Source organism: Argopecten irradians, chromosome 8 (assembly GCF_041381155.1).
Source record: "Argopecten irradians isolate NY chromosome 8, Ai_NY, whole genome shotgun sequence".
NCBI classification, from domain to species: Eukaryota; Metazoa; Mollusca; class Bivalvia; order Pectinida; family Pectinidae; genus Argopecten; species Argopecten irradians.
This window is the reverse complement of record NC_091141.1, coordinates 28324897-28350685: the sequence shown is the minus strand read 5'-3', so window position 1 is coordinate 28350685 and position 25789 is coordinate 28324897. Positions and strand designations below refer to the sequence as shown.

The 25789-nt window shown below is 33.5% G+C and overlaps 1 protein-coding gene and 1 long non-coding RNA gene across 2 annotated transcripts in view; one reads left to right on the top strand and one right to left on the bottom strand.

The window, feature by feature from the left end:
- Window positions 1–10219: 10219 nt before the first annotated feature.
- Window positions 10220–16617, top strand: LOC138330052 (uncharacterized). Its single transcript, XR_011209515.1, has 3 exons — window positions 10220–10478; window positions 13453–13578; window positions 15225–16617. It is a non-coding gene; the product is annotated as an uncharacterized lncRNA (long non-coding RNA).
- Window positions 16618–16694: 77 nt separating this feature from the next.
- Window positions 16695–25789, bottom strand: part of LOC138330051 (soluble guanylate cyclase gcy-31-like) — a 39846-nt gene continuing 30751 nt past the window's right edge. Inside the window, 4 exon segments of the mRNA XM_069277427.1 lie at window positions 16695–23156; window positions 23515–23604; window positions 24215–24324; window positions 25136–25292. Coding sequence (XP_069133528.1) covers window positions 22152–23156; window positions 23515–23604; window positions 24215–24324; window positions 25136–25292 — 1362 coding nt within the window. The 3' untranslated portion in view covers window positions 16695–22151.

Below are 25789 nucleotides of genomic sequence, written 5' to 3'. Positions count from 1 at the left end.
AAGATATCGGACATGGTAACACTTTGAGACTGGATATTAACTTAAACAAAACCAAAAGCAAAATCATCATGCATTCATGCACGTGTGCTTTACAGAGATGCGTTATGGGATGTTCACGTTGAAAAGTCTTTTTATGTTGGAAATGCTCGCATAGGAGAATGACTTATTTTGGTTAAGTATGTGTCAATGGTTCCCGGTTCATAGTGAAATTTGTTCATGGGCTGGAACGGTTTGGGCATTGCAATTTACGCCAAGTGGAACAGTACTAGTCCTCCTATGGGGGGAGAGGGGGTGGGACAGTTAAAATCTGTATTGTTATATCGTTGAATGAAGACGTTGCTTAATTTATGATGTCATAATGAGGAAAAACGGTATAAAGCTAGTATATTAATAATCCGAAATAAAAGGCCAAAATAAATTCAAAGTAAAATCAAAATCATTTCTATGGAATATATATTCAGCCACTATAGGGCCTTCTTCAGTCCGAAATAACACTAACACAACGTGTTCGTCTACATCTATTGATCTGACAGCTAGTGCTATATGGGAATTAAATCATATTAATTTATGATGTGTTATACAATATTTCAATGTAATCAATAACCTTTATTTAACAGTAAAAGGATTGTTAGATTGCATTTATTGGAGATATAAATGCAATCTGGGTGGCAGATAAATAGAATAGCGCCCGTTAGGCGTTATATTTACTTATTACTTTCTATTTCAAAGTAAAACATATATAGATGCGAGTGAACGATTGAATTTCCCGCTTCAGCCATTTAACCTCAATAGCCGAGTTCAATGATATAAAAAAATTGTTGCTATATAAAATTGAAAAGACAACAAAATTTCAATGTTTTTCGATTTTAGTTTACTTTCAATTATCCAGACATTTAAAAGATTATTTTTAGTATCATAACCAAACTAGTTTATACATCTACAATGTCAATTTTCCCGCGCGGATTACATGGTGTCAATAAACAAGACTCGCATCCATTTATATAGATATTACTACACCAAGTCTAGGCTGCATTTATTGGCTCATAATGCAGATCAGGATTATCATTAGAGTAATGGAGTCGCTGTGGCAAAATGTAAAAATAACTTTATAAGAAACAAAATGGGGACGTCTTACCTTAAATTGGGTGGTGTCGGACAGTATGTCAATTCAAATGTTTCATGTCGCAATTTGAGAGTGTTTAAAACAATACTCCACGATAAACCTTCTGTTTCCTCTAATCTGTTCCTGAATATGCATTAATTTTACTCATGTTGAAATGATGTAAATTTGGTCACGTTTTCTAGTAATCGTTATGCATATCCTAGAACAAACTTCATATTTCTGCTGAAGATGATAACGCTCTATTGTTTCTTAAAGAGAAGCTTCTACACATTAGGTCCGAAAATCATTTACATTTTTTTTTTTTCATTTCTGGTGATTACTATCGCGCCAACAGCACTACACTATACGAAAACTAACTGAATCTCAGCTGAACAAAGAAAGTACTACATATAAATGTAAGTATTTAAAATTCATATACTTAATTGGTTGATTTTGGGGCCATAACATTTCAAATTGATCCTTTATAAAACATATTGTCAGTCTGAAGTAATCTGTATTTAATGAATTACTGGTATGTTGTCCGTTAACAAGCGCTTCTAGTACATGTTATAAACACTAATAAACATAATGTTGTTATTATTTGGTGACAGAAATATGTATTGAAACATGTGGAGTTAATAAACCTAAATGAACAAGTTTTTGCATATTTTGCCAAAAATTACAACACAACAATGTACGAGTCAACACTAATATATAACGTCAAGACGGATGCATAAACACTTTTCAACAGCTAAGTTAAGCATTGCAAGTTAAGGAATTCATTAAAGCTAATGAATGATCATGAAACTGGGTCCTGTAAGTAAATCAACGTCAACATAATTGTCCCTGTGACAGACTATAGATAAGTACATTTATATCATATTTGTATGTGTCACAGTGGCACAATGTCAGATCATGGTCTGAAACCTACACTGATCGATATATATATACTGTCTATTAATAGTGGTTAGTAATAAACACATTTAACATTTATTGCAACGTCATGTTCTATATGACGTAATGGCTTGAAGGGGGTAACATATCTAGAACCTTTGTCTATTCACATTCATTAAATAATCGATAAATTATCGATTCTTCATCGTTATAAAGGAATACTTTTATCGGGAGATTTAAACGATTGGATATAGTTGACTGAAAATGAATGAAACTATCATTAGATAGATGTCCGTCATTGTATAACGCTCGTCAGCGAAAAAAACTGCAATACTATATTAAAGATGTCGTTTCTGTGCATGCTTATCTAGTGATGATAAGTCTTAGACCTAATCAAAAAATTGTTTTTACGGACGTATTGTTATGTAGTGTTTGTACCAAAATAAATAATATATTAAATAAAATATTAAATGGTATGGGGGGCAGTGAACATGCTGAAAATTTGTTGGCATTTTCACTGTGTGGCATAATTCTGATAATTCCCCACAATAGGGAAATTAATTCGTAATGTTTTGTTTTTATCTTTTTTGTTCTCTATTTAAAAAAAAAACAGGTTAGTTTATTCGAATGGTCATTTTTTAGTATCTCCAGTTACAATGTATGCGTTGATTGAATATGGAGTACTAGTTTTTATGATGTCATGGCCTTTCCATTATTTTGTATGTATTAATTTGATAAATTTCATGTTATTCTATTTATAACATGTAGACCATGGGCTAGCAGGATCCCACATGCACTCCCCCCAAACCTCCGAACCAATATTTTTCTGAACCCTTATGACCCATTGATCACAAATCAAAATGTTAACATTGCAAAAGTTGGGATGAACTTCCGGTAATGATGTCATCAAGTGGCCGCCATCTCGAGTTTCACTAAAAATTGAAAAATAGTCATAACATTGACATTTTTCAACCGAAGTAGGCAAATGAGGTATCAAAATGACCACAATAGAACAACAAATAAATATCAGTACCAAATAATCCAATATATGTAGTAATTTCTACGCAGAAAATGAAAAAATCGGATATTAAGCTCAAAAATGGTAATTTTTTAGCAAATTTTTCATATTTGGCTTTACGCAGCAAAAATGTTTCCAAACAGCAAATTATGATTTCTAATCAGTTATTGTACCTCTTAATTATCAGTGAAATCAAAAACAACAAAAAAGCAATGTTAACATTGTATAAGTTCCGGTATGACGTCATCAAAATGGCCGCCATCTCGAATTTAACTGAAAAGTGAAAAATGGTCATAACATTTACATTTTTCAACCGAATTAGACAAATGCAGTATCAAAATGACCACAATAGGACAACAAATACATATCATTACCAAATAATCCAATACATGTAGTGATTGGTATACCGGATTTTAAGCTCAAAAATGGTAATTTTTAAGCAAATATATCATATTTGCCTCGACGATGAAAAAATGTTCCTCACAACAAAATTTTATTCGTTATGAGTTATTTGACATCTTTATAACAAGTAACAACAACAGTAAAAATAAATAGAAATGCAAGAGAGAATTATTGTTATACAATCATTGGGTTTACAAACATCACCGGGTGCGTATACAGGGATGATTGGTATGTGTTCCAAACCGCTGACACTACAGTTTCCTGGTGTTTAAGTAGAACACATGAGTTAAGATTTTACAGAATATCTTGGTGGGACAAGACATAGTTTCCTTACTTCAAAATTTCCTAACATAATAATAAAACATTCATGTTTATTTCCTATGCATAGCATTATCAAAATGTCAGATGGTTATTACAGTGTCACATATTTCTTTCCCTGGGTCCCAATGGTAACCATTATCATTGTGGGTGCTCTCTCGCCTCACTGATCTATTCACGGAAGTGACTTGGAATGTCTGGTAGTTGGTACATGCAGTCCGAATCAGAGTAATCGAGATATCAGTATCCAATTCATTACCAGTGCTGTTCTAGCCTGTCATCTTTCTTGACCCATCTATGACCATATCAGGAACAATAGATTCATGGATGTGGGGTCTCCTGCAGATTCTAGCATATCGTATATGCTGTTTCAGACTTCTCTGACATAACGGAAATTACAACAGGTCCACATTCTTCGAATGGTGGAATTGGTTCTCTTTAGCATATAGCTCCATAATTCGTATTCAAGCACCATTCATAAACCTTATAAATGTTGAATTTATTCATTGGTCTGACTTTTCCCACTCCCTTGAAGGTGCTGGTTTTGTCAGAGCTGGTGTATGCGTGGAGACAACATTGAAGACTCTCCAGAAGAAAGTTCTCAACAGTACTTTCCAGACTTGGCAAAGAGTCGAACTTAACTGCATACCTCATTTATGACCTCATAGAATTCCCTTTTACCATCTATGGTCACTGAGGGTTCACAAGAATGCAGAATTGTGCTTCATACGAATTAAGGAGAACCAACTCTTCGCAGAATTTGGATCTGGTGTCTTTTCCATCATGCCGTGGAATTCTAAAACATCATATACGCTATGGGAATCACTAGGTTTGAGCTCCCACATCCCTGAACCCGATGTTCCTGATGTTAATACTGGACATAGACTGTTGACAAGTTGGAACCACGATGGTAAACCGGTAATGTAGTGTCACATCAGCTCATCGACATCGACGATGACACTCTGGCGAGAAAGCACGCATAATGATAATGATTATCATTAAGAACTAGTGACAGAAATATGTGACACTGTAGTAACCATATCACATATCCTTACGTTATACACAGGAAATAAACAATGGATATGCTCATTCTAAAAGACACAAAACGTTTCGAAAAGTGTAATGGTATTAACGGAAACACATGCTTATCTCAGTTTTAATTTGATACTCTTGACGGTGTGCTGGAATAATTCATTTTGAGACGTTACTAGTCTACAAATTTTGAACATGAAAATGGATTATGCTAGGAAATTTTAAAGTCCCACTTAGATATTCAGACAACTTTAAATTCAAATTTGTAAAGATATAAATCAATATTATATTCAGGAAATTCTAAGACACCAGGAAACTAGTGTCAGCGGTTTGGAAAACATAACAATCATTTCTGTATACGCACCCGGTGATGTTTGCAAACCAAATGATGGTATAACAATAATTCTCTCTTGCATTTCTATATATTTTTGCTGTTGTTGTTTTTACTAATTGTTAAGATGCCAAATAACTGATTACGAATATAAAAGGATTTGTTAGGAACATTTTAACATCGTCGAGACAAATATAATATATTTGCTTAAAAATTGCCATTTTTGAGCTTAATATCCGATTTTTTTTTCATTTCCTGCGTAGAAACCACTACATATATTGGATTATTTGGTACTGATATTTATTTGTTGTTCTATTGGGATCATTTTGATACCTCATTTGCCTACTTCGGTTGAAAAATGTCACTGTTATGACTATTTTTCAATTTTTAGTGAAATTCGAGATGGCGGCCATCTTAATGACGTCATAACCGGAAGTTCATCCCAACTTTTGCAATTTTAACATTTTGTTTTGTCATCAGTGGGTCATAAGGGTTCAGAAAAAATATTGGTTCGGAGGTTTGGGGGGTTGCATGTGGAACCCTCCTAGCCCATGGCCTAATATGGTTTAGTTATCATAAACCGTCATCTTATATAAGATGTTATCATCTTTATAAGATGGCAATTTTCTATTTACATATTTGTATTAAGTTTTATGTGGAGCTTGCATAAAAGTATCTATTGTTTGACTCAGTTGAATATCAACTAAAATGTACTGGAAAAGACTTTGTTGACTTGTAAAATATTGTTTACCAGTAGTCACATTATACGTTAACGCTTGTATAGATAAACATTGCCATTCAATCCAAAGCAAAGAAAAAAAACCAAAAAAAAATTAAAAAGCGACATAAGTAAACGCAATAATCAAATAAATGTTATTTATATATAATGAATCACGTGTTAAACGCATATACTGTCTAACGAGAGAGAGAGACGGATCTCAAATTTGGAGGAGTGTCAATTTGGGCCCTCTGGTGGCCATGACCGATAAGCATTATATTTTGTTTACAGATACCCGGGGGTTAGGACATCATGATATGACATGATTTAGGTCGGGTCGGAGTCCCTTGTGAGTTATGGTGGGATAAACAGGAGGGGCAATTTTCTGTTTTGTCCAGTTTTGTTGGAACAAAATAATATTTTTGAATGATTTTTTTATGAATTATAATGTATTTATATGTTAAAAATAAAACATTTTGGAAAATACAACTCGGGGTCTAAAAATAGGTTACAGTGACCTAATTTTATAAAATGTCAATTATGTACGAAAAAAGTTTATCTGATGCCATAATATACCAGAAAAAATGTTATATATCATATTAAATTGCATTGAGCAATACGTTTTCATATCATAAACTTATGCAAAAAATATTGTGGATGAGATGGGATTGGGGAGGGGCGAGGGGTAATCGTACATGTTAGCGTATTTTATTTATCAAATAGACTGGAAAATGTATTAGAAGCTTCGATGTCACTATGTTTTTATTTCATCGGGGTATACCTCGATGAAATTAAAAAATGATGACATCAATGCTTAAAATGACATGCTTTTGACTGAATGTCCAATTAATAGTCATGCTCTTAACATCATTATCAAGGTACATCTATGTTTCGCGTAAATTATCGTTGGAGATGACTTAAAGATTAAATATTTGAAAAAAGCTAAAGAGACGATTCATTTTGGTACGGTCATATGGTATAGAACTTGAAACGAGAGAATATTTTATTTAATAAAAGCATTGCTAATATGTAACACAAAGATATCATATTTGACCCGGGGTTTCGATGGTCGATGGTTAAGGTTTGCCGACATATTACAACAAACCCTGAAACACAGTTGCTATGTACTGGTCGCTGGTTTATCTGTGGATACTTTGGCTTCCATCGATCCATTGACTTGGCACATCCTTATATAACCCTGGCTGTTAATAGGGCATTTACTAAATCAAACAAACCTCTTTTCCATTAGGTGAACTTGAGATCCAACACCCCCGCACTTTCTAAACGACCTTGAACTTTCTAGATTTATCTATTGTCTAAAGTGTAAACATTGGCTGGTGTTCACACATCGATTAGCTAATTTGCCATTATTTTTATCCGATAAAGATATTGTTTATTCTGTTTATTCAATTCAAGAATTGCCTCGACGTTAAACATTATAATGCATTCCAGCACGGCGATATTTACATAAATATTATTCACATATTTCTGATTATATTGGACGCCGGTCCGTAACTGGAGACCAGTATCCGGTTTAACCATTATTTGATTTCCGGAACCATGATTTCCAATGATATGCTAAGTATTCTTAAATTTATTAGCGGAGGAATCGAACGTTTCAAACAATAGTTTTTGAAATAAAAGGGTTTGTTAGAAAACCGAAGTACGTCATCAAAGCTTTAAAAAGCGCGTTTACAAAACAACTGATATTTTATATTTAAAAAGCACAGAGGTAAAGTCAAAAAGTAGACAATACACTGGTCCGCTTATAATTATTATGTACTTAGCTGAAGGTGTTCAACAGTACGCTCGCGTATTTTGGAAATGTTTAGTAATCTACTGGTCCATTGTTTCGGGTCTAAAATGAAGCCAAGTATTTTCTGACACAATGTCACACCAATATCGATTTTACCAACGATTCTTTGAGATGCAATACATTTATATTGATAACACTGGTTGACCAAGGACGTACAATACATATATATATCACATTATACTGCCGTTGACCGATTCGAGTATTATCCTTTGTCATCAAAGTACTCTGTATTCTCTTTGATGAAAAGTATATTCACGATTAATGAAATGGTATAAACCAAGTTTTTTTAAATGTGTGTCGAGACTATCGTCATTGAGCGCCCCTTGGACGATTTTATTATTTCTCCAGACATGTGACTGAGCCATATACTATTGAATTTAGAATGACATATGGATATCCATTGCAAATTGTGACAATGCAAAAGAGTTCAATTCGCACTGACCTATATTTTTCGTTTTTTTTTTGCATCCAGAATGCAGCATTCTGATTAAATAAGTTTCTGATCATTTCTTCTCCATGATCGTAATGATATTCTATAATAACACACAAAAGCGACGATACAATAAGCCACACTTATATTGCGTATTGATTTGACAAGAACATTTATTGATAAATCTATAGAATTGTACATTAAAGCGTGTTTACTTTCGCAAAGAAATCTAAAAAAAATACAATCATTTATGCTTATGATTTTACTTGCAAACTGTGTGGTGATACGTATCGTGTTCAAGCTAAAAGTTTGCGAAATTATTTCATGTATAACTCGATGAAAAAAAATAATGACATCAATACTTAATTTTTTTCTGAAAGTATAATGGTAAACAAAAGGCACTAAGTCCATTATAAATAACAACGCAGTGTATATGATCATATTCAGTGTGGAATTAACTAGTTTTATAGCTTCAACTGATATTAGGTTGTTTATTTACAACAGTATAGGTTTTTACCTTCAAAGTGAATAAATGCAAGCTCTATCATTTAATTAAGGTAATCAATAACCTTTAATAAGCTTTATTCCTTTGTTTCCACCTAGGATTTGTCATACTTTCAAAAATAATTCAAAAGTCCAAGTGGTTTCATGTGCATGTGAATTCATATAAATTTAAATATAAAAAAGATCTACTAAATTGACCTGAAACTTATATTGTTTGTTACTTTTTAATCGAATTTACTTAAAAATACTTGTTATTCAAGACGCACGTCTTAAGGACCTGTAATAGTCCCTATTTAAATTAGTGTTATTTTGTATTCGTAGATTGTTGTGCTGCTTTGAAATTTTGGCAAAATATATGAAAAGTTTTACAATTCAACTCCACAGAGTTCGGTACATATTTCTGTCACTAAATAATCATGCAATTATTTTTACTAGTGTCTATAGTAGATTCAAGGAGTGTTTGCTTGACTAGATTCGACCTTACAAAAGCATACCAGTTAATGGTAATAAGGTTAGGCCCGATGCATGTCTAAGTACACCTAATAACAATGATATATAGACACACAAAATATGATTTTTTTATTTACTTCAAATGGGGACTAAAACACTTCCATGTGTACTCATCTGGATGTCATATAGACATCCGAATTCCATTAGAATTTCATCAAGGGCGGTACACAGCTTTGTCGAATTTGAGAGAGAGTAAGATTAAATCCTGAAATATCAGGTAAAATAATATAACGTCAGTTGATCATTTGATGAAATTTTTCTTCGTTCTAATATGAACGCATTCCAGCCTAAAGTTGCATATTAAAATAGTTATATCCCTTGAGGGCAGATGTTCATTGTGATGTCATAGTTTTGTGAGCGACACCCACGTCGTTTTCTCTGAAAAGCATCACGTTACGCTTGCAAACAAATGACGTCGTAATCAATACCTACCAGCAAGGGCAGATAACTAAGGTTTCAGATTATGGGTTTTTCAATTTCCAAACATTCCAGTTAACTTATTGAATTGATTTTCAATTTCAGCAATAAATTACACATGCATTATCGCACGTACAACATTGTTATCGCAAAATTAATTGATCAATAATCACAAAATCATTTAGTTGAAGAGCTTATCAGCGATGAAAGTGTCAGTGACGCAATTCCTGACAGAGATGTATGCGTTTTGAATCTACAATTGTCTAAATACATTAAATGGTGAACAATGGATTTTTAATGGTTTTATACCTATGCCTGTTTATCACTTGTTTTCCCTGTTTTAATTAATTAAAAAGTTACATGCCATTTCGATTCTGATCAAAATGCAGTTATTACAAATCTATCTGTCCCGACCATGAAAACATCTCTTAATGTAAAGTTCAAAAATTAAAAATTAGTTATGTTTTTACGGAACATTAAACTGACACGGACATTAGCTGTGCAAACAGAAACGTAAATTAAGTTTTGGAAATGTAACCTATTATATTGTTTCAGCGGAGTCATTGTGTTGCCGCTGTTCTCCGCTAATGCATAATTGACGGATTTATCAATGGCATTGTATATGTTAAGTTATCCAGAACCATGGACATATTTTAATTTTTTTATCAATGATTTTGTCTGCAGTTTCCGTTATCTGTTCTTAAAAGAATGAGACTATTTCCCGTCATAACAATAGCTTCATCGCTTCTTGTAAGAAAGTTACGGGGACTCAATTAAGAAGAGAAAACCATTAAATTCTATTGATAAAATGTCCGCCCAGTGCATATTCATAAAGTATATTTTAGGTTCAGACCTATCCCAGCCCCGTATGTGCCCACTTCACATCATACAGGCCTTTGTTTTGTGACGTCAGCGTGGAGGGGTATATATGGTGGACAACATGATGTGTCGTTCACTTACTCTGGGAACGAAGGACATCTAATAAGGTAAGGTTGCGTTGATTGTACTGTGTGTGAATCACATGTGCTGGTTTATGACCGCTCATACCGATTCAATAAGTCGATATATTGTGAGGGCTCCATTGACATTTCGTGTACTGTCACATCATGTTACAAATTGACCTTTATTCCAGCAGATTATTCAAACATGTAATACTAACTGTCCTACGACTTTGAAAGAGGTTCATAGTTTGATATTTTAATGCATGTTTACTTTTATCGATTACATTATTTACATGTAAGATAAGCATTTCATGCCACATTTTTTGTTTTAGAGATTCGTCTATTTTGTTATGCTTCTTTCCTTTGTTAATCTACATTGACTCAGACTTTTACCGTGGTCATGCTTTGAACAGTTACGTGACCTGTGTCATGTACATGCATCTTGTATCAGAAACTTAAGTAGTTCATCATCATTCTGTTACAATTGTTTCGATCTGCTACTATATTGAAAAACAAAAAACATCTTTGGTAGAAATAGTTTGATAGAATCAATTTGTCTTTCTAAATGAATTTTGTTTTACATGCATGGACTGCCCGATTTATTTCCTGTCTGTTACTGTACTATATGGTAGTTTCACAGGGAGGAAAATTTCGCGATTTTTTTCTGCAATATTTCATGGGTAGAATTTTTCGCGCATTGCCAATTTTTAAGTGATATGTTATACAAGATATCATTTTTGTTAATCTTTCTATCATATAAGCTGTCGTTTAAGTTTGCTAAAATTAACTTGATTTGCGGAAATTTGCGAAAACTAATCCCTGCGAAAAAGAATAGCAATTACACCCTAATCCATCCGTTACTCTTTATTTAGATTTGGAGTTTTCGTAATTCGGGAATAATCTTATTACTGTAATCATTTTCCTACCATCCAGCATATTTGGTATCACGTTTTATATGTATGAGATTGAATATGATAAAATTCTTTCCAATATAAACCATACCGTAAGATACACTACAAATATATATGGTGTCCCTAGCAATACGATATATAATGGTCAAAGAATGACTTAAACTGTATTGAGGTCATATTATGATACCAGCATTGTTGCAAATTCATTAGACATAGCAGCTATTGTTTTTGACATCTTTGACGAGGACGACGAAACAGCTGTATGGTGTTCCTAACATCATTAACGAGTCTTAGAAGGTCATAACGGTTGTTTTGTCTCTAGGAGTATTGACGAGTTATACACGTAAAAAGGTAAAATTAATTGTTATCCTTTAACTTCGTTTACGAGGCCTAGAAGATCAAACAGTTGTATTGAATTTCTAGTATCACTGACTAGTACTAAATGATGATGATGTTAATTTTGTCCCTTTTATATCACATGGGCAATAAAGGGCTAGATACATATATAAGTAACGTTTTCCTTATTACACAAGTCGTTTTAGAGGGACAAGACAATCCCATTGTATTCCTATATCATCATTACAATGATGAAACAGCTGTATTCTATTTCAATTGTGTCTGACCAACACATAAAGACAAGTCGGATTTACTGGCTATTTCATTCTCAGAGCTGCTGGTCTACAGTAATCCATTCCTATTATTTGGACAGGTAATGCTTTTCTTAACTATTTTTGTCTTCTGATTGGAAATAACTTTACACCGTGTTCTTTCTATAGGTATTTCCAGATTTTGTCGCTGTGTTCTCAACTTGATCTCGTGCTATAATCTATCGCGTTAATCTCAACCCTTACGTTCGGTAGTTGACATACGTGTACGTAATACATATATGTAAAATTACCAAGATAATTCCGTTTTTCTGAGTAAACAGGTTCCTAAATCATACAGGTCCTGGCTCCTTTAATGTGTTAAGAAATACGCTGCAATCATATATTGATATCAGCATTGGCAAGTTTCCGGTTTGTGCAGGGTCCGGGTGAGACAAGTTACACTTTATTTTCTACATAGACGTTGTTGTATAGACACCATAGATACACTTTATAGATGGACTTTTACTCTTTTTTGCTTTGTAATGACGTTTTCGGTGTAACACAATCTTTGAAATACGTTTGTTTGTTAGAAACAACATCTTGAAATTGTATCAAGACTTTGATACACATATGCAGAATATTTTAAAAAGTTTTTTTAAGACTTTTTAATGAAGCGATGATATGGCAAAATCAGTAAGAAAATTTAATATATACATAACTTAAAACTTAACCTAAACTTAATATATATCTTAAAATATTGCTTTCGTTTGTAAGGATCAGAACTGAAAATTTTCTCGTAAAAACACATATTATGTCAAATAGGTTTTCCTGATTGACAATAGCTCAAAGCTCACATTCAAATTTTCATTTTTGTAACTCTCGTTTCCGAAAATCTATGAGAGAAAAAAATTGATAAGGAAAACATTGACAGTAGATAACGTTCAGTTTACTCTGAACTGAACAATAATAATATTTTGTGTTACTATAATTTCAAAACATTTACATTTTTCAGATGTATTCAACTCTTTTTATGTACTTTTCCACGAAAATTAAAACGACCCGTTTTGTCAGATGTAATAATATTTTATATCAAATTAAAAGAATCAGAGTCTATTTTGAAGATCATCACAGAAATCAAATTGTTTTTCTTTCTGTCATACTTAAATTGAGTACATGTGTTTTGACTTCCAAATGTATCTCGATGGAGCAAGCCGTTTCAAAATCGATTTATGAATTGAGAGTAATATGCGGGTAAGTCTTGGATCAGGATCATATTAAACATTGATCATGTACACTTAAACATACTAAATAATATGCCGCTTTTGACACCCACATCTGTCATTTTAAAACACTTGATAAATGATAAAATAGTTGTATTTCGGATATTGTCGTTTGTTACTACGGCAACTATTTTCCTAATTTTAGAATACATAATTAAACATTGATTCGGGTGTGATGATTACCGTCATACCAATCGTGACACTAAAAGTTTATTAGTTATCTCCAGACTATTTTTTACAGATATTCGGTCGCCAAGATTACGAAACCACCCGTATTGATGGCCAGAACCACGTGCCTTGTATTACTTGGCTGTCTGCTGTCACTTTCCATGGCAACTCCATTGACACTCGAGAGCCTCGTCAGACGGTATATTTCTTTTATTTATTCTAATTTGTAGATCGTTTCTGTTCATCGTTATAAAGCATACCTTTGTGATTTTAGCTATATAAAGCATGTCTCTATTCTTCATTTCAATCATCGATTAAGCTCGTCAATAATATATACATGATTTTATCCAATTTCTCACGACGAGTTCGCATGATTATTTATCACGTACTTATGTTTGAATTTTGTGTCATTTTCACGTTAATTACACCTCAAATATGTTTGCGTTTTTTTTCTGTTAATCGTTTACGTACTATTGTAGTTAAAACTTGAATTGATCATTGCTATAGCATACTGTAAAGCAATTTCCTTTTGCAACTATTTATTTCACGATGTCTACTTTTTAAACAGTTTATGAAGATTAACATTCGCAAATTGAAAATTAACTGTAAATATCTAACTTTAAATCAATATGTGAGAGGTGTATATTTATTCGCGGAGAATAATATTTGTGAATTTTCTTGAAATCGCGGCTTAAAGTTAATCGCAAGCGAAAAACATTGCTTCACAGAATTCAAGACTTTTTGCGCTAAAATTTTAATACATAAGAAATAAGAACGTTTACAGTATATGGAGGCTCCTGCATTACAGCATAGACAATTCAACCATATGTTTTTGAAGAGTTCTTTAAACATTAGCGACACTCGATTTATATACATTTGGTAATAATATGTTGCAATCTCAGCCGACAATCGAATTTCAGCAATATAATCCCGATAAAAAAGCAATGAAATTCACGATATACCTAACAGAAAACTGTGTGATGAAACTACTAAGCATCATCTCTCAAAACAGTTATTTTAATATATTTACAGTTTGCACTGACATGGACTCAATAACCATGCTTTCTAGTATTATCATTATCAGTGTATAATGTCAGCACAACACGAGCGGCGATTCTATTGTTACATGAATAGTCGATGGCGTAGCAACGTGAGGTCATGACCCAACATTTGATGGGAACATATGAATGACTCAATTAAAATCAGCTGTTCATTCGAATTCGTTGATGATGACGGGGGAGAAAAATATGGGTATTTTAATAAAAAATATGCAAATGCCGCAGGAAAAAAAAATTCATTTACTTAAAAAACTGTAAATATAAGGAATAGATATTTATTTTGTTGAGGTTATGAGGGTATAATGATAATGGAGCACGTGTAAATTATGTAACCCCGGCGAAGCCGGGTTACATAAAATTTACACGGGGTATATATTAAATATCGGTTTACATTACTGAAACAAAGAATTAACCGCAGCCTGTATGTTGGGATGAAACTATCCAGAAATGGAAAATTAAATTTATGAACAGGGCATTGATATTTTGACGTTTTGTCGTCCTTTTATATGATTATGTATTTAGTATAATGTATGCGCAAAAAGAAGTCAGAACGAAATTGAAATAACCATATGTAACATACACCTAATTTATCATACGTATCAATGAAGATTGAGAATGGAGGATTTCTAATTTTCCTGACTCCACGTTAAGCACTGTAAGTCTGAGCGATATGGCCAATGAAACGCTTTTCGTTTCAAAACAAATCATCACAACTACATTCCAATTTGTTGATTTACATTATGTTGCTGGAAATATTTTGAAAACTTTTTGGTTTTACTCATTTCAGGAACACCCCGAGAGGCCATACATTCAGTGCCTTTGTGGAAATATGCGAGTCGTGTGGAGAATATTTTGGAAACAGTTTGTCCTACAGGTGTATCATGGATCGGTCGTTGACCACTTTCCGACAATGTAATACAGCAGTTGTGTCTGTCAACAGACGGCGCTGATCATGACGTCACTTCTAGAAAATCAGACTGAACTTAGCTTCCTGTTTTAATAATTTGTTTTATATGCTGCCGGTCCAGTTCTCAAGCTGATGAAATATAATTAAAAATGTAAAAGTTAGAGTTTGTGTTGGTACTTTATGTCCAAACGTTGTGTAATTCCTTCAGAATCATTAACAATAACATTTTAAAGAACGAATTGCATTTTCTTCCATTCTTTCAACCCAGGGATATCCCGTGGTTGCTAGAGATAGTTCATGTGATGATGTCGCTGATGGAGAGGTGGAATTGCTTGAAACTTATGATTGAATATTGATCACTTTTTTCATATTATGGTATTCAAATTTTAAAACAATCAAACATGGGTCTGTCAAGTAGACAGCGTAAATCACAACTCTCGAGTAAGACTTTTTGCGAGTCAACGCCCGGCAAGCCTCGTGTTTGCTTGACAAAATCTTACACTGGGGTTGATATATCCTTGTCTTTTTGACCCATGTAAAACATTATTAATCTGTTATGCATTGATATGCAGATCATCATATTATTATAAACTGGGGTTGAGATATCGTTGTCTTTTTGATCGAGGTAAAATGTTATTAGTCTGTTATATATTTATATATGCAGATCATCACATTATTTGGCATGACATTTACTGCTACTCCGTTTACCATATCACAAAATCGTCAAAGTATGGTACGTACTACACTAGCAAAATATTTTTGATCAGATAATGTAATTATAATGCATGTCTTTTAATGCATATGCATAAAACTTTTAAATAGACGATGGCATGCAGTGTGCAACGTGACTAGAGTTTGACACCGTTTTGTTCTTAAGTCTTATCTCATAACCTCGCTGATATGATAAACAATATATGGTAAAAACATCTTTTTTAAAATCACCCACGGAAAATAATACAAATTTAATTGAATGACCTACAATTTCTTAACATTCACATTAGTTTAACGAAAGTTTGTTAAAAATGGAACGTATGAATATTGATTGAAAATTTGTCAAAATGCATGAAATATATACAAAGGCAAATCCTTTTCAGGTAGATTCAGGTCAATTTCAGGTCAAATGTGCAAAATTTCAAATCCGGTTCTAGTCCTTGACCTGAACTTTACATGAAACTTACCTAGATTTCATGCAAAGCTCTTGTCGTGTCACATTGACTCGAAAAAAATACTTATCTGTTGTAGTGACCGAATCACTTTGGTATGTCACTGTAATGTATGCCATTGGCTAGCTACCGAATTATACAAGATTAGTTATTTTTTCTGTTGATGGAATAGATAATGAAAAACAACTGAATTTTTAAAACTTTTAATTACAAAAATGAAAATTATAACTGACAAGAAACAACAACATTAGTCAGGTACAACGAAGAAAGAAACAGTATTAACTGCCAGCATACAATGCCATACTACGGTAGAGTATTTGAGATAAAGAAAGCCATTCGTAACAACAATATCCTCCAGCAGCCTCTCATTGTTCATCGGACTGTCTCGAAATCTATAGTTAGTCAAACACTTTAAACTGTACGGAAATACAGATATTTGTAAACATATATATATTTTTTCTAATCTGATATCCAGATGCTTGTTCATAATTAACAACGTATAACGTTTATTTTGTAAATTACGGGAACATGCAGGGAAAGCATGTGTAAAATAAAAACAGCACAAATTCTAACTGATGACATGAATCGTGGTATTGTTGTTTTTAGATGATTTTGTTTATTAAACGTCTACGATCACTGGAACATTACGTATGAGTAAATTGTAGCTATATGTTGAGTGTTAATGTATTGACGAAACTGTGATGACAACCTGTGTCAAAAGACCACTATATCGGGTTCCCTAACGGTCAATTTCAACACATTTTGTCCTGTGTATACAGACTACTTGAATATAAAGCTCCTCGAGTGGTATCTACATACATTTGTGACTATATCGGTTGTATCATGTGATGTATGTGCCACATCCTCGATACTCTAGGGGTTATTATCACTGTCATCAAATCCACTCCTATGTCATAGTAAAACTGAAAGGATTTCAGGAGAGAAAAAAACCTGACCAATCACAGAGCAGATACTTCATTTGAAGATTACAGAAATCTACTCTCCAATTAATTTGTGAAAATAATTCAAAAGCATAGAAAAAATGTATTATACCTGATATACATTAGTTACAACACTAATATTTCTAGTTTTATGCTTTTTGTATGTTTAGATGATAAGATTTCTGCTGAAGTCACTTTTCAATTACTAATAACACTTTAAAATGTAAAATGAAAGTGTAGTCCACAACCTGATTTCGTAGTCTGACCATATGTAGATGTAAATATAATGATCTTGGTAGTACTGCCAAAATAAATTTTGAGCGTTATCTGCCTGCGTAAGATTAAAACCTACATGTATGCATTGTAAGTATTGCAATTCTCAAAATGCTGATACTTTCTGCTGGTGAATAATACATAAAAAGTTTTTCTTCATTCGTCAATACAAAAGTAACGGCACATATAATTGGTTTTAACTGCAACTTTGAAAGTCTAATAATGAAATATTTTTAAACCAAATGCTATCAATACGATGATCTAAATTTTGTATAAATATGATCAAATGTAAACTAAAACAAATGTAATTGCCGAATTATGAATGAAATTAATATTTGTTAGAGTTATCTTCCATTAGGTTCTATTTCAAAACGTTGCTTCTTGCTTAACATTTTAAATGTTTTGCAGTGGTGCCTCGATTATCCGGATGCCGGTACTCCAGAAACCTCCATATCCATATAAAAATATCGGGAACTTGTTTTATTATTAAGTAAGAGAACAAATTACGCCAGTCTGGGAAACTCGCCATCCGGAGGTTTAGACGTAAATATCCAAATTATCGAAAGTTCACTGTAGTATTCGTTTACATCATAATGGAATTCATTAATCTACGAGTATATTTGATCATTTAAGGCCCACTACCTTTCCGGAGCAAAATTTAGAGGTTTCGTTAAACCATAATGCATTAATAACATAAGGAAATACATATCGATAGCTTAAGATGAGGTTATGACACCAAACAAATGCAAGATTTCCTGTGTAAAATATCATAACTGTAGAGATTCATTTCGCTTATTTGCCGTCTGGCGCAGTAGTATTCAACTACCACGCGGTATTTAGTACAACGGCGGGAAGCATAAGACGACCCGCGTTATGAAAGTTAACACTTTATTCATTTTGATTAAAATTTTCAGATGATGATGAGTGTAGAATTAACTTTTGCGACTCTACAAAATTATTGATCTCGTTTTACAATCCCATTTAAAAAAATAAAAGCCGTTTCAGAAAGGTAGTGGACCTTTACAGAAATCACGGTAAGAGTTCATTGTAAAAAGTTATCACAGATAAAGAAAAAAATGCAACGAGACTAATACATACAACTAATATAACAACATATATCAATATCATGTATATGTTACATTATATATAAAATGTTCAATTGCAATAATCACCTCACCTCTCAGATTTTACAATATTCCAATGTTAGTTTAAATAATATTGCAATTATCAAATATGACATCTCAATTAAAACTGTGAGTCACATTACATTGTTAAAGAGAATGATTTAGAGTGCTCATAGTATAACGCTTACCACACAAAAATAATAAATAGATAAATAACACTTTGTGTTTTGTTTCCAACAATTATTTAGAATGCTATCGATCTGTTTGTCCTAAACATTTAATCGATCACAATTGGGAAACTAACTGAAGTATGACAGCAATAATATATATCTCGTTAAAAATCGGTATAAAGAGTCTGGGTATACGATAGCAAAAAAAATCACAACATCGCAATTCGTATATCGAAATATGCGGGTCAACATATGTATTTCATGTAATTCTGAATTCTTACACACGTATGTATGTAGGATATGACTTACTCGAACAAGTGAATAAGACACATTTTTTTTTTTTTTTTTTTTTTACAGTGAGGAAATAAATTGTCCACACCGTTGGAGTTACCTCTTGGCACCATATATAGATATTTAGGAATTTGGAAATAGAGAATAGTGTTAAAATATTACAGGCAAAGGCATGTAGGCCTAAAGGATGACATTTTCTTTTAAAACCGTACACAGAAAGTCAATAAGATTAAATACATTGATTGTTTAGCGTACAGCATAAGTAAGATTTTCGATCTGTGTCGTGGTACATGTATAGTTAGAAAAATAAATAAATAAATACTCTGATCTTTAGAAAAAATGTAGATGTAGTTTTGTGAATTGTTGCAAATGTATTAAGACATTAAATGCAAAAATGGAAGGAAACAATCAAAGAGAAATTACCAGAATATAATGTTAAGAACCTTCAAAACCTAGAGTAAAGATATGGTTATAGAAAATAATATCCAATAATTACTCCCCCTATTGTAGACCTATGTAACAGCTTGATCCCAATTTCCTATGTTGAATGTAGAACCATCTTCGATATACAGTGGATAACATCACTGTCGGTTCTTCCAACCCTGATCTATGCCATGGAGCAAATCAAGACATTTCAGGAAAAAACCACTGACCAATGATTGCCAAACAGAGACTTATTTGAAAATAACAAGCAAATTTCATTTTTTGCACTGTACACCAGAAGCCAAAACTACACTGTCTCTTTGTCACACATAGAGATTTCAGTTATGGTATAGTCCGATGGTGGATTAACGATATCGATAGTAAGACCTGGCCCCGATTTCTCGAAAGAAAATTAAGTCCAAAACTGACTTAAGTCTTAAGTTTTTATGTACATGTATGTTACATAAGGAGTAAAACTTAAGTCTGCAATTTTGTTTCGAGAAATCGGAGCCTGAAGGTCGAGAATGAACAAAATTACGATCACATACGAATAACAGTATATATGATGAGGACTGCCGTGCATTCAATTCTACTTCTCCCGGGATGTTATATCAAAGTATAAATGAGAATTTTGCTCTGGCACTCTGACGTAATTATTATATGTTTTTCTTATAAAAATCTGCAGTTATAAGTACTATAAAACGGATATTAAATAAAATTGCGCGACATTTTTAACATTGACTCCGGTTTTAAAGTCCTTTTCAGTTACTGCAAACGTAGGTATTTTCGCGAATGCTAAATGTCGAAATTTACATCCATAAAACTTTTACATGTTGCTATTTTGGCGATAGATACACTTTCAGATTTTAACAACAACGTTTATATCTGTGCATAATTATTATGTGTGGGGAAATTTTCGCGACCAGGCGACCTTCTCGTAATTAGCGTAAATCCCCCCTCGCGTAAATTTCCTCGTTCACAGTATGCCAGTCTGTGTCTGATTGTGTAATGCATGGGTAGCCATATTATAAACTTCAGGCAGTATGGGGGTATTGTTATAGCAAACCCAGTCCTACACCATCAAGTACGAGTAAAAAGAGTTTGTATGGTATATGTAATAATACAGATTGATTTTAATGTTTACTTCAGGCTCAACAGAATCTTAAATTTTCAGAACAGTTTAGTTTACAAATATATGACGGATAAAATCGCCATTCGAAAGTGAAACTGCTCTAAATTTTCAAACAATCGTCCTCAAGAGGGAGAAAACATATATATATCTAATCCAAACAGTACAAATACATGTACCTCTTTTACAAATTTTCGGCCTCATGGCCATCTTCATGCAGATACAAACAAAAGCCAAGCTAGCTTTTACCTAGCTTGGCTTTTGTTTCTATGTACCTGAAGATGGCCATGAGGCCGAACATTTGTAAATGGGGCTTTTGAAATAGTTTTAAGTTGTAAGAATTATAATGTGGAGATTAGTTTTGTATTCAAACATACACAATTTTGAGAGTGATCTCCCTGCAATCGAAATTGATCTAATGAGTCTGAAAATCGCTCGCTATATTTTTTGTATACCTTGTGTGCAGAAGGTGATTAAAGAATTGGTAATCTTAAGTTAAAAGTCAAATATCTACTATAGATTATGTATGGATATTGTAAGGAAATAATTCATGATTAATCTGGATACAAGATCCACACGGTGAATATGCACGTGCCGAAATTCCACTAGCAGTCTCCATCTCGATCTGTTTACGTTGTTCGTTTTTCGGACTCTTCCGGTAATTTCCTTAGATTCATTAGATAAGATTACGCTTTCGCATAAACGACCACCTTCAAAGAATAATTGAAAAGAGAATTACTGTTTGGCCTTATAACCACAAGACGCAACACGGTGGAGTATTGATGCTAATTCTAGTGATAAAAAATTTAATGTTAAGAAATGACAGGTCAACTGCGAACCACCTAACACACATTGCTAACAAACCCAGAAAACTGATACATCAGTTTTACCAACACGATATGAATATATTGATAAAGTGGTCCGCGAGTATTGATCATAAATACATTGCATTAGTTACGACAAATCGCCGAAACGCACAAAAATATAGTATGGCGATCACCCGTATGCCAGGATATGAACAGACATATGTTGGACATGACTCTAACATGTTTTATGACATATAGGTAATAAACAGAACATATTTACTCTGTGCTTATATATACATATTTCAATATTAGGTACTGGCTGCATCTATGGTTTGCAAAGTCGTAAATTTACATATTACGGCAGCCATTAACCGTGAATTTAACATGTTATTGCTAAATTAAAATCGAATTGATACAATTACATACATGTACATCACAATATAGTATACAGTCTAATCTACTGAGATCTGGGAGGAAAACATGATCATCATAGTAAAACACAAGTTTGACTCTGATCTAACGGCCTCGTTTTCGGTTGATCGATTGTTGTTGTCATGGGTTGTGGGTCAATATATTTAGGTGCGCTGTTAGAGAGAGTTATCTCCCGTTGGGTAGCTGGCGCTACTGGTGTTTCCGGGTTATTTTCAGCTTGTGCTACTTTATGTATTGATGTTTCCAACGAAACATAACCATTTGTAGCCAACGATTCTGCATCCGCTTTAAGTTGTTTTTCCATAGCAAGTAAGTCGACCGTCTTCCGTGGAGTACTTGGGGGTGTTTTGGACGGTCGGGGTGGTGGAATGTTTGGTACAGCCGTCGTGAGATTGGACACATTCACAGACGGTTTCTGTGATGTTTCCTTCTTTTCGGGCATATCGTCTGCCGCATTTTTAACAACGACTTTTTCAGTCGCCACAGTTTTATCGACTCTCGACAATTCTTTATCATCGTTTTTCTTTACGATGTTTGGACCGTTGTTTACCGGAGCAGCAGAAATGTTTCCTTTCGGAACACTATTTTGTTTTTCTTTACCGTTTGCTTTTGATTCATTTTTTGAGTTCTCCTTAGACACAGATGCCATCTTGGTTAGTTTCGACGTTTCCTTTACGTCTGACTTTTCAGTTTTATTAGAAGTCACAGATTGGTTGGTTGAATCCTGCTTAATAACATCGACGCTTTTACTTTTTTGTTCCTTATCGATTTCTTTGACTTCTAGATGTTTCATTTTCGACGTGTTATTGTTTGTTGAATTTAAATCATTTGGATTCTTTCTACTTCTTCGAACGGGGGTTGGCGACCTCGATGGTGGTGGGGAAATCCCAGATTTTAAACTATCGTCTACAGATACTGGGGAGTATGTAGCTCTATTCAGGTGAGAATGTGATTTTAGTGAGGCTGGCCGTCCTATATCGGGAGGCGGGGTTTCTGATTCTGGGATAATTACCTCCCCTGTTGTACCCAACAGCCAATATGTCTTCATTCTACCCTTACCCTGAAATGTTTGTGGAAAACAATGAAAGAACAGTCTAGCAAAACATGTTATAATCAACATATCTCTAAATGTGTTTTCATTTTGTATTGGAATCTAGTATAAAATGACTGCAGATTTATGATACAATGTGACAACTGAAGTAACGAAAAAGCCTGCGTATTACTCTGACATCTTGATGCCAGGAATTACATCACTAGGCAAATGACGCCATTATGACGTATTATAAATCCCGTGATTAAAATAACAACATATTTTGGTTTAAAACGTTTTCAAAATGAAAAAGAGTTCGATCTACAAAATCTTGACTTTTTAACGTAATTTAGGTTACATGTTATCGATATGTTGATTAAAGATATACCTTGACTTCTACACTGCCTCTTTCCTCAACTTTGTATGGCATGGACGATATCTCATTTGCTGTAGTCTCGCTGATATGTATCTTGTTTGCCTAGATAAAAATATTTATAAACAATTTTAAATAATTGAGATGCAGAGTATGAACTTATGTAATTATGCAATAATAAATATACATTTGTATATATATTTGCAAAACCATAACTTCATATCATTAACAACCAGACACAATTAATTAACTAATTATAAGTATATACATGTATATATGTCAATGCAAGATAAAAAAGTTTGATATTGACTTAATAAAAGCAAACATTTTACTCATCTCACTTTAACTTCCATTTTGAACAGTAAACCTATATGGGTATATCCTTATCTCGCTATTAGGCAAACGATAGACTAAGCGCCAAGATCACAAAACGTAATAAAACATCACGTCATTTTGATTAGTTGAGTAAAAACTGGAGTCTAAGATTGATTTTTGATCGTAGAGACTGTTTGTAATAGGTTCGATTGAAGTAATACCTTACTTGAGTGAAGTAATATTGTTAGGTTCACTTATGTAGTATTGTGCTTGAGTGAAGTAACACGAAAAATACCGTAACCCGTATGTAAAGACATGTGCTGAATAAATCTGACAGTGTTCGACGACCGTCTGCGAGTCTTTATAACACAACATGTAACAGAGACAGTAAGCTTCTTACCTCACTGTTTGTCTCCATCCTTGACGCCGTGTTGACAGTATCCCCAAACAGACAATACCGTGGCATCTTAACCCCCACTACACCAGCCACTGCCATCCCACTGTGAATACCTGTAACACCACGGACTTAATGATATATTACAATATAATACACATGTAAAAATGTCGAGTATTTGGCGTGCGAATGCGAGCACATTATTAGACAATTCTCATTTTTGCATGAGAGATGCAATACGCTTTTGCTTCTGATTTTGGTGTAATGATCTCTTATGATATATGTTCACTATGACAAACAAACATCTCGGCTGTTGTCTTACGCTGTTCACCTAGTTCCCAATGCCGTTGCCAGAAAACAGTATATTTATTTGTTATATATTTTGTAAAGCCAGACTGACACAGAAATATGTAGGTCACTCATTGGTAAATGCTACAGGAAGAAAAACGCGCTAAAATTGACCACCACCTAGGGAATTAACGACTAACACGTATGATGATTTCCGGTCTCTAACTTGGCCGAAAATTTAATTTAAGATCTACTTCTTATTCGATGCACTTATGATGGATGTTATGTATAATCAAATAAGTGAATATTACCATAATTATGATTTCTCTCTAAGGAATATCATAACATTGTCATCAATGGAAATAGTAGGGACACATAACGAATCAATATGTTGGTTACTATGTTAGTCTCTCAGCTCATTGCTCCCAAGAAAACTATCAATATGAGAAGAACAAACAGTCAACACACACTGAATAATTAGTAATGACAGCATCCTATGGTAAAAAAAATATCTTATGAATAGATAGGGTAAAGAATGAAAATACAACTGATTCAAGAGCATGTATGATGGTTTTAGCATAAAGATTCGTAACAATAAGTTATCCCGCAAAAATATACTCACAGTATATATCCACTTACCTACTCTGATTTTCATGCTCTCCCCGGAAGTTGGGTTAATAAGATCTGACATTGTCACAAGCATACCAAGTGCCATGTTACAAATACTGGCGGCATGGAATTTAGTCACATTCGGAGCACCAGCAACCCCCATATATGCATCTCCAATGGTCTCAACCTACAGCAACATCAATGTAAAGGATTTAATGATAGTTTTATCCTAAACATCAAATATAGGCTTCAATGATAGTCTCAGCCTACAGCATCAAATATAGGCTTCAATGAAAGTCTCAGCAAAGGTTTACAATATCAAATACAGGCTTTAATGATAGCCTTAGCCTACAACATCAAATACAGGCTTCAATGATAGCCTCAGTCTACAACATTAAATATAGGCTTCTATGATAGTCCAGTCTACATAAATACATAAAATAGTAGCCGTCAATGATACAACAACATCTGCATTGATAATCAAGAAGCCAAAAGAAATGCAGGCATCAACGATATCATCAAGTTGCAACAAAAAAGGAATCAACTAGAAATTTCAACCTTCAAGAAATACAGGTATTACACAAGCGAAATGATAATTTTAAAGTAAACATTCCGAAGTCAAATAGAAAAGAATCAACTAAAAAATCACGTTCAAGAATTTGACCCCAAAATTGCATGAATTGT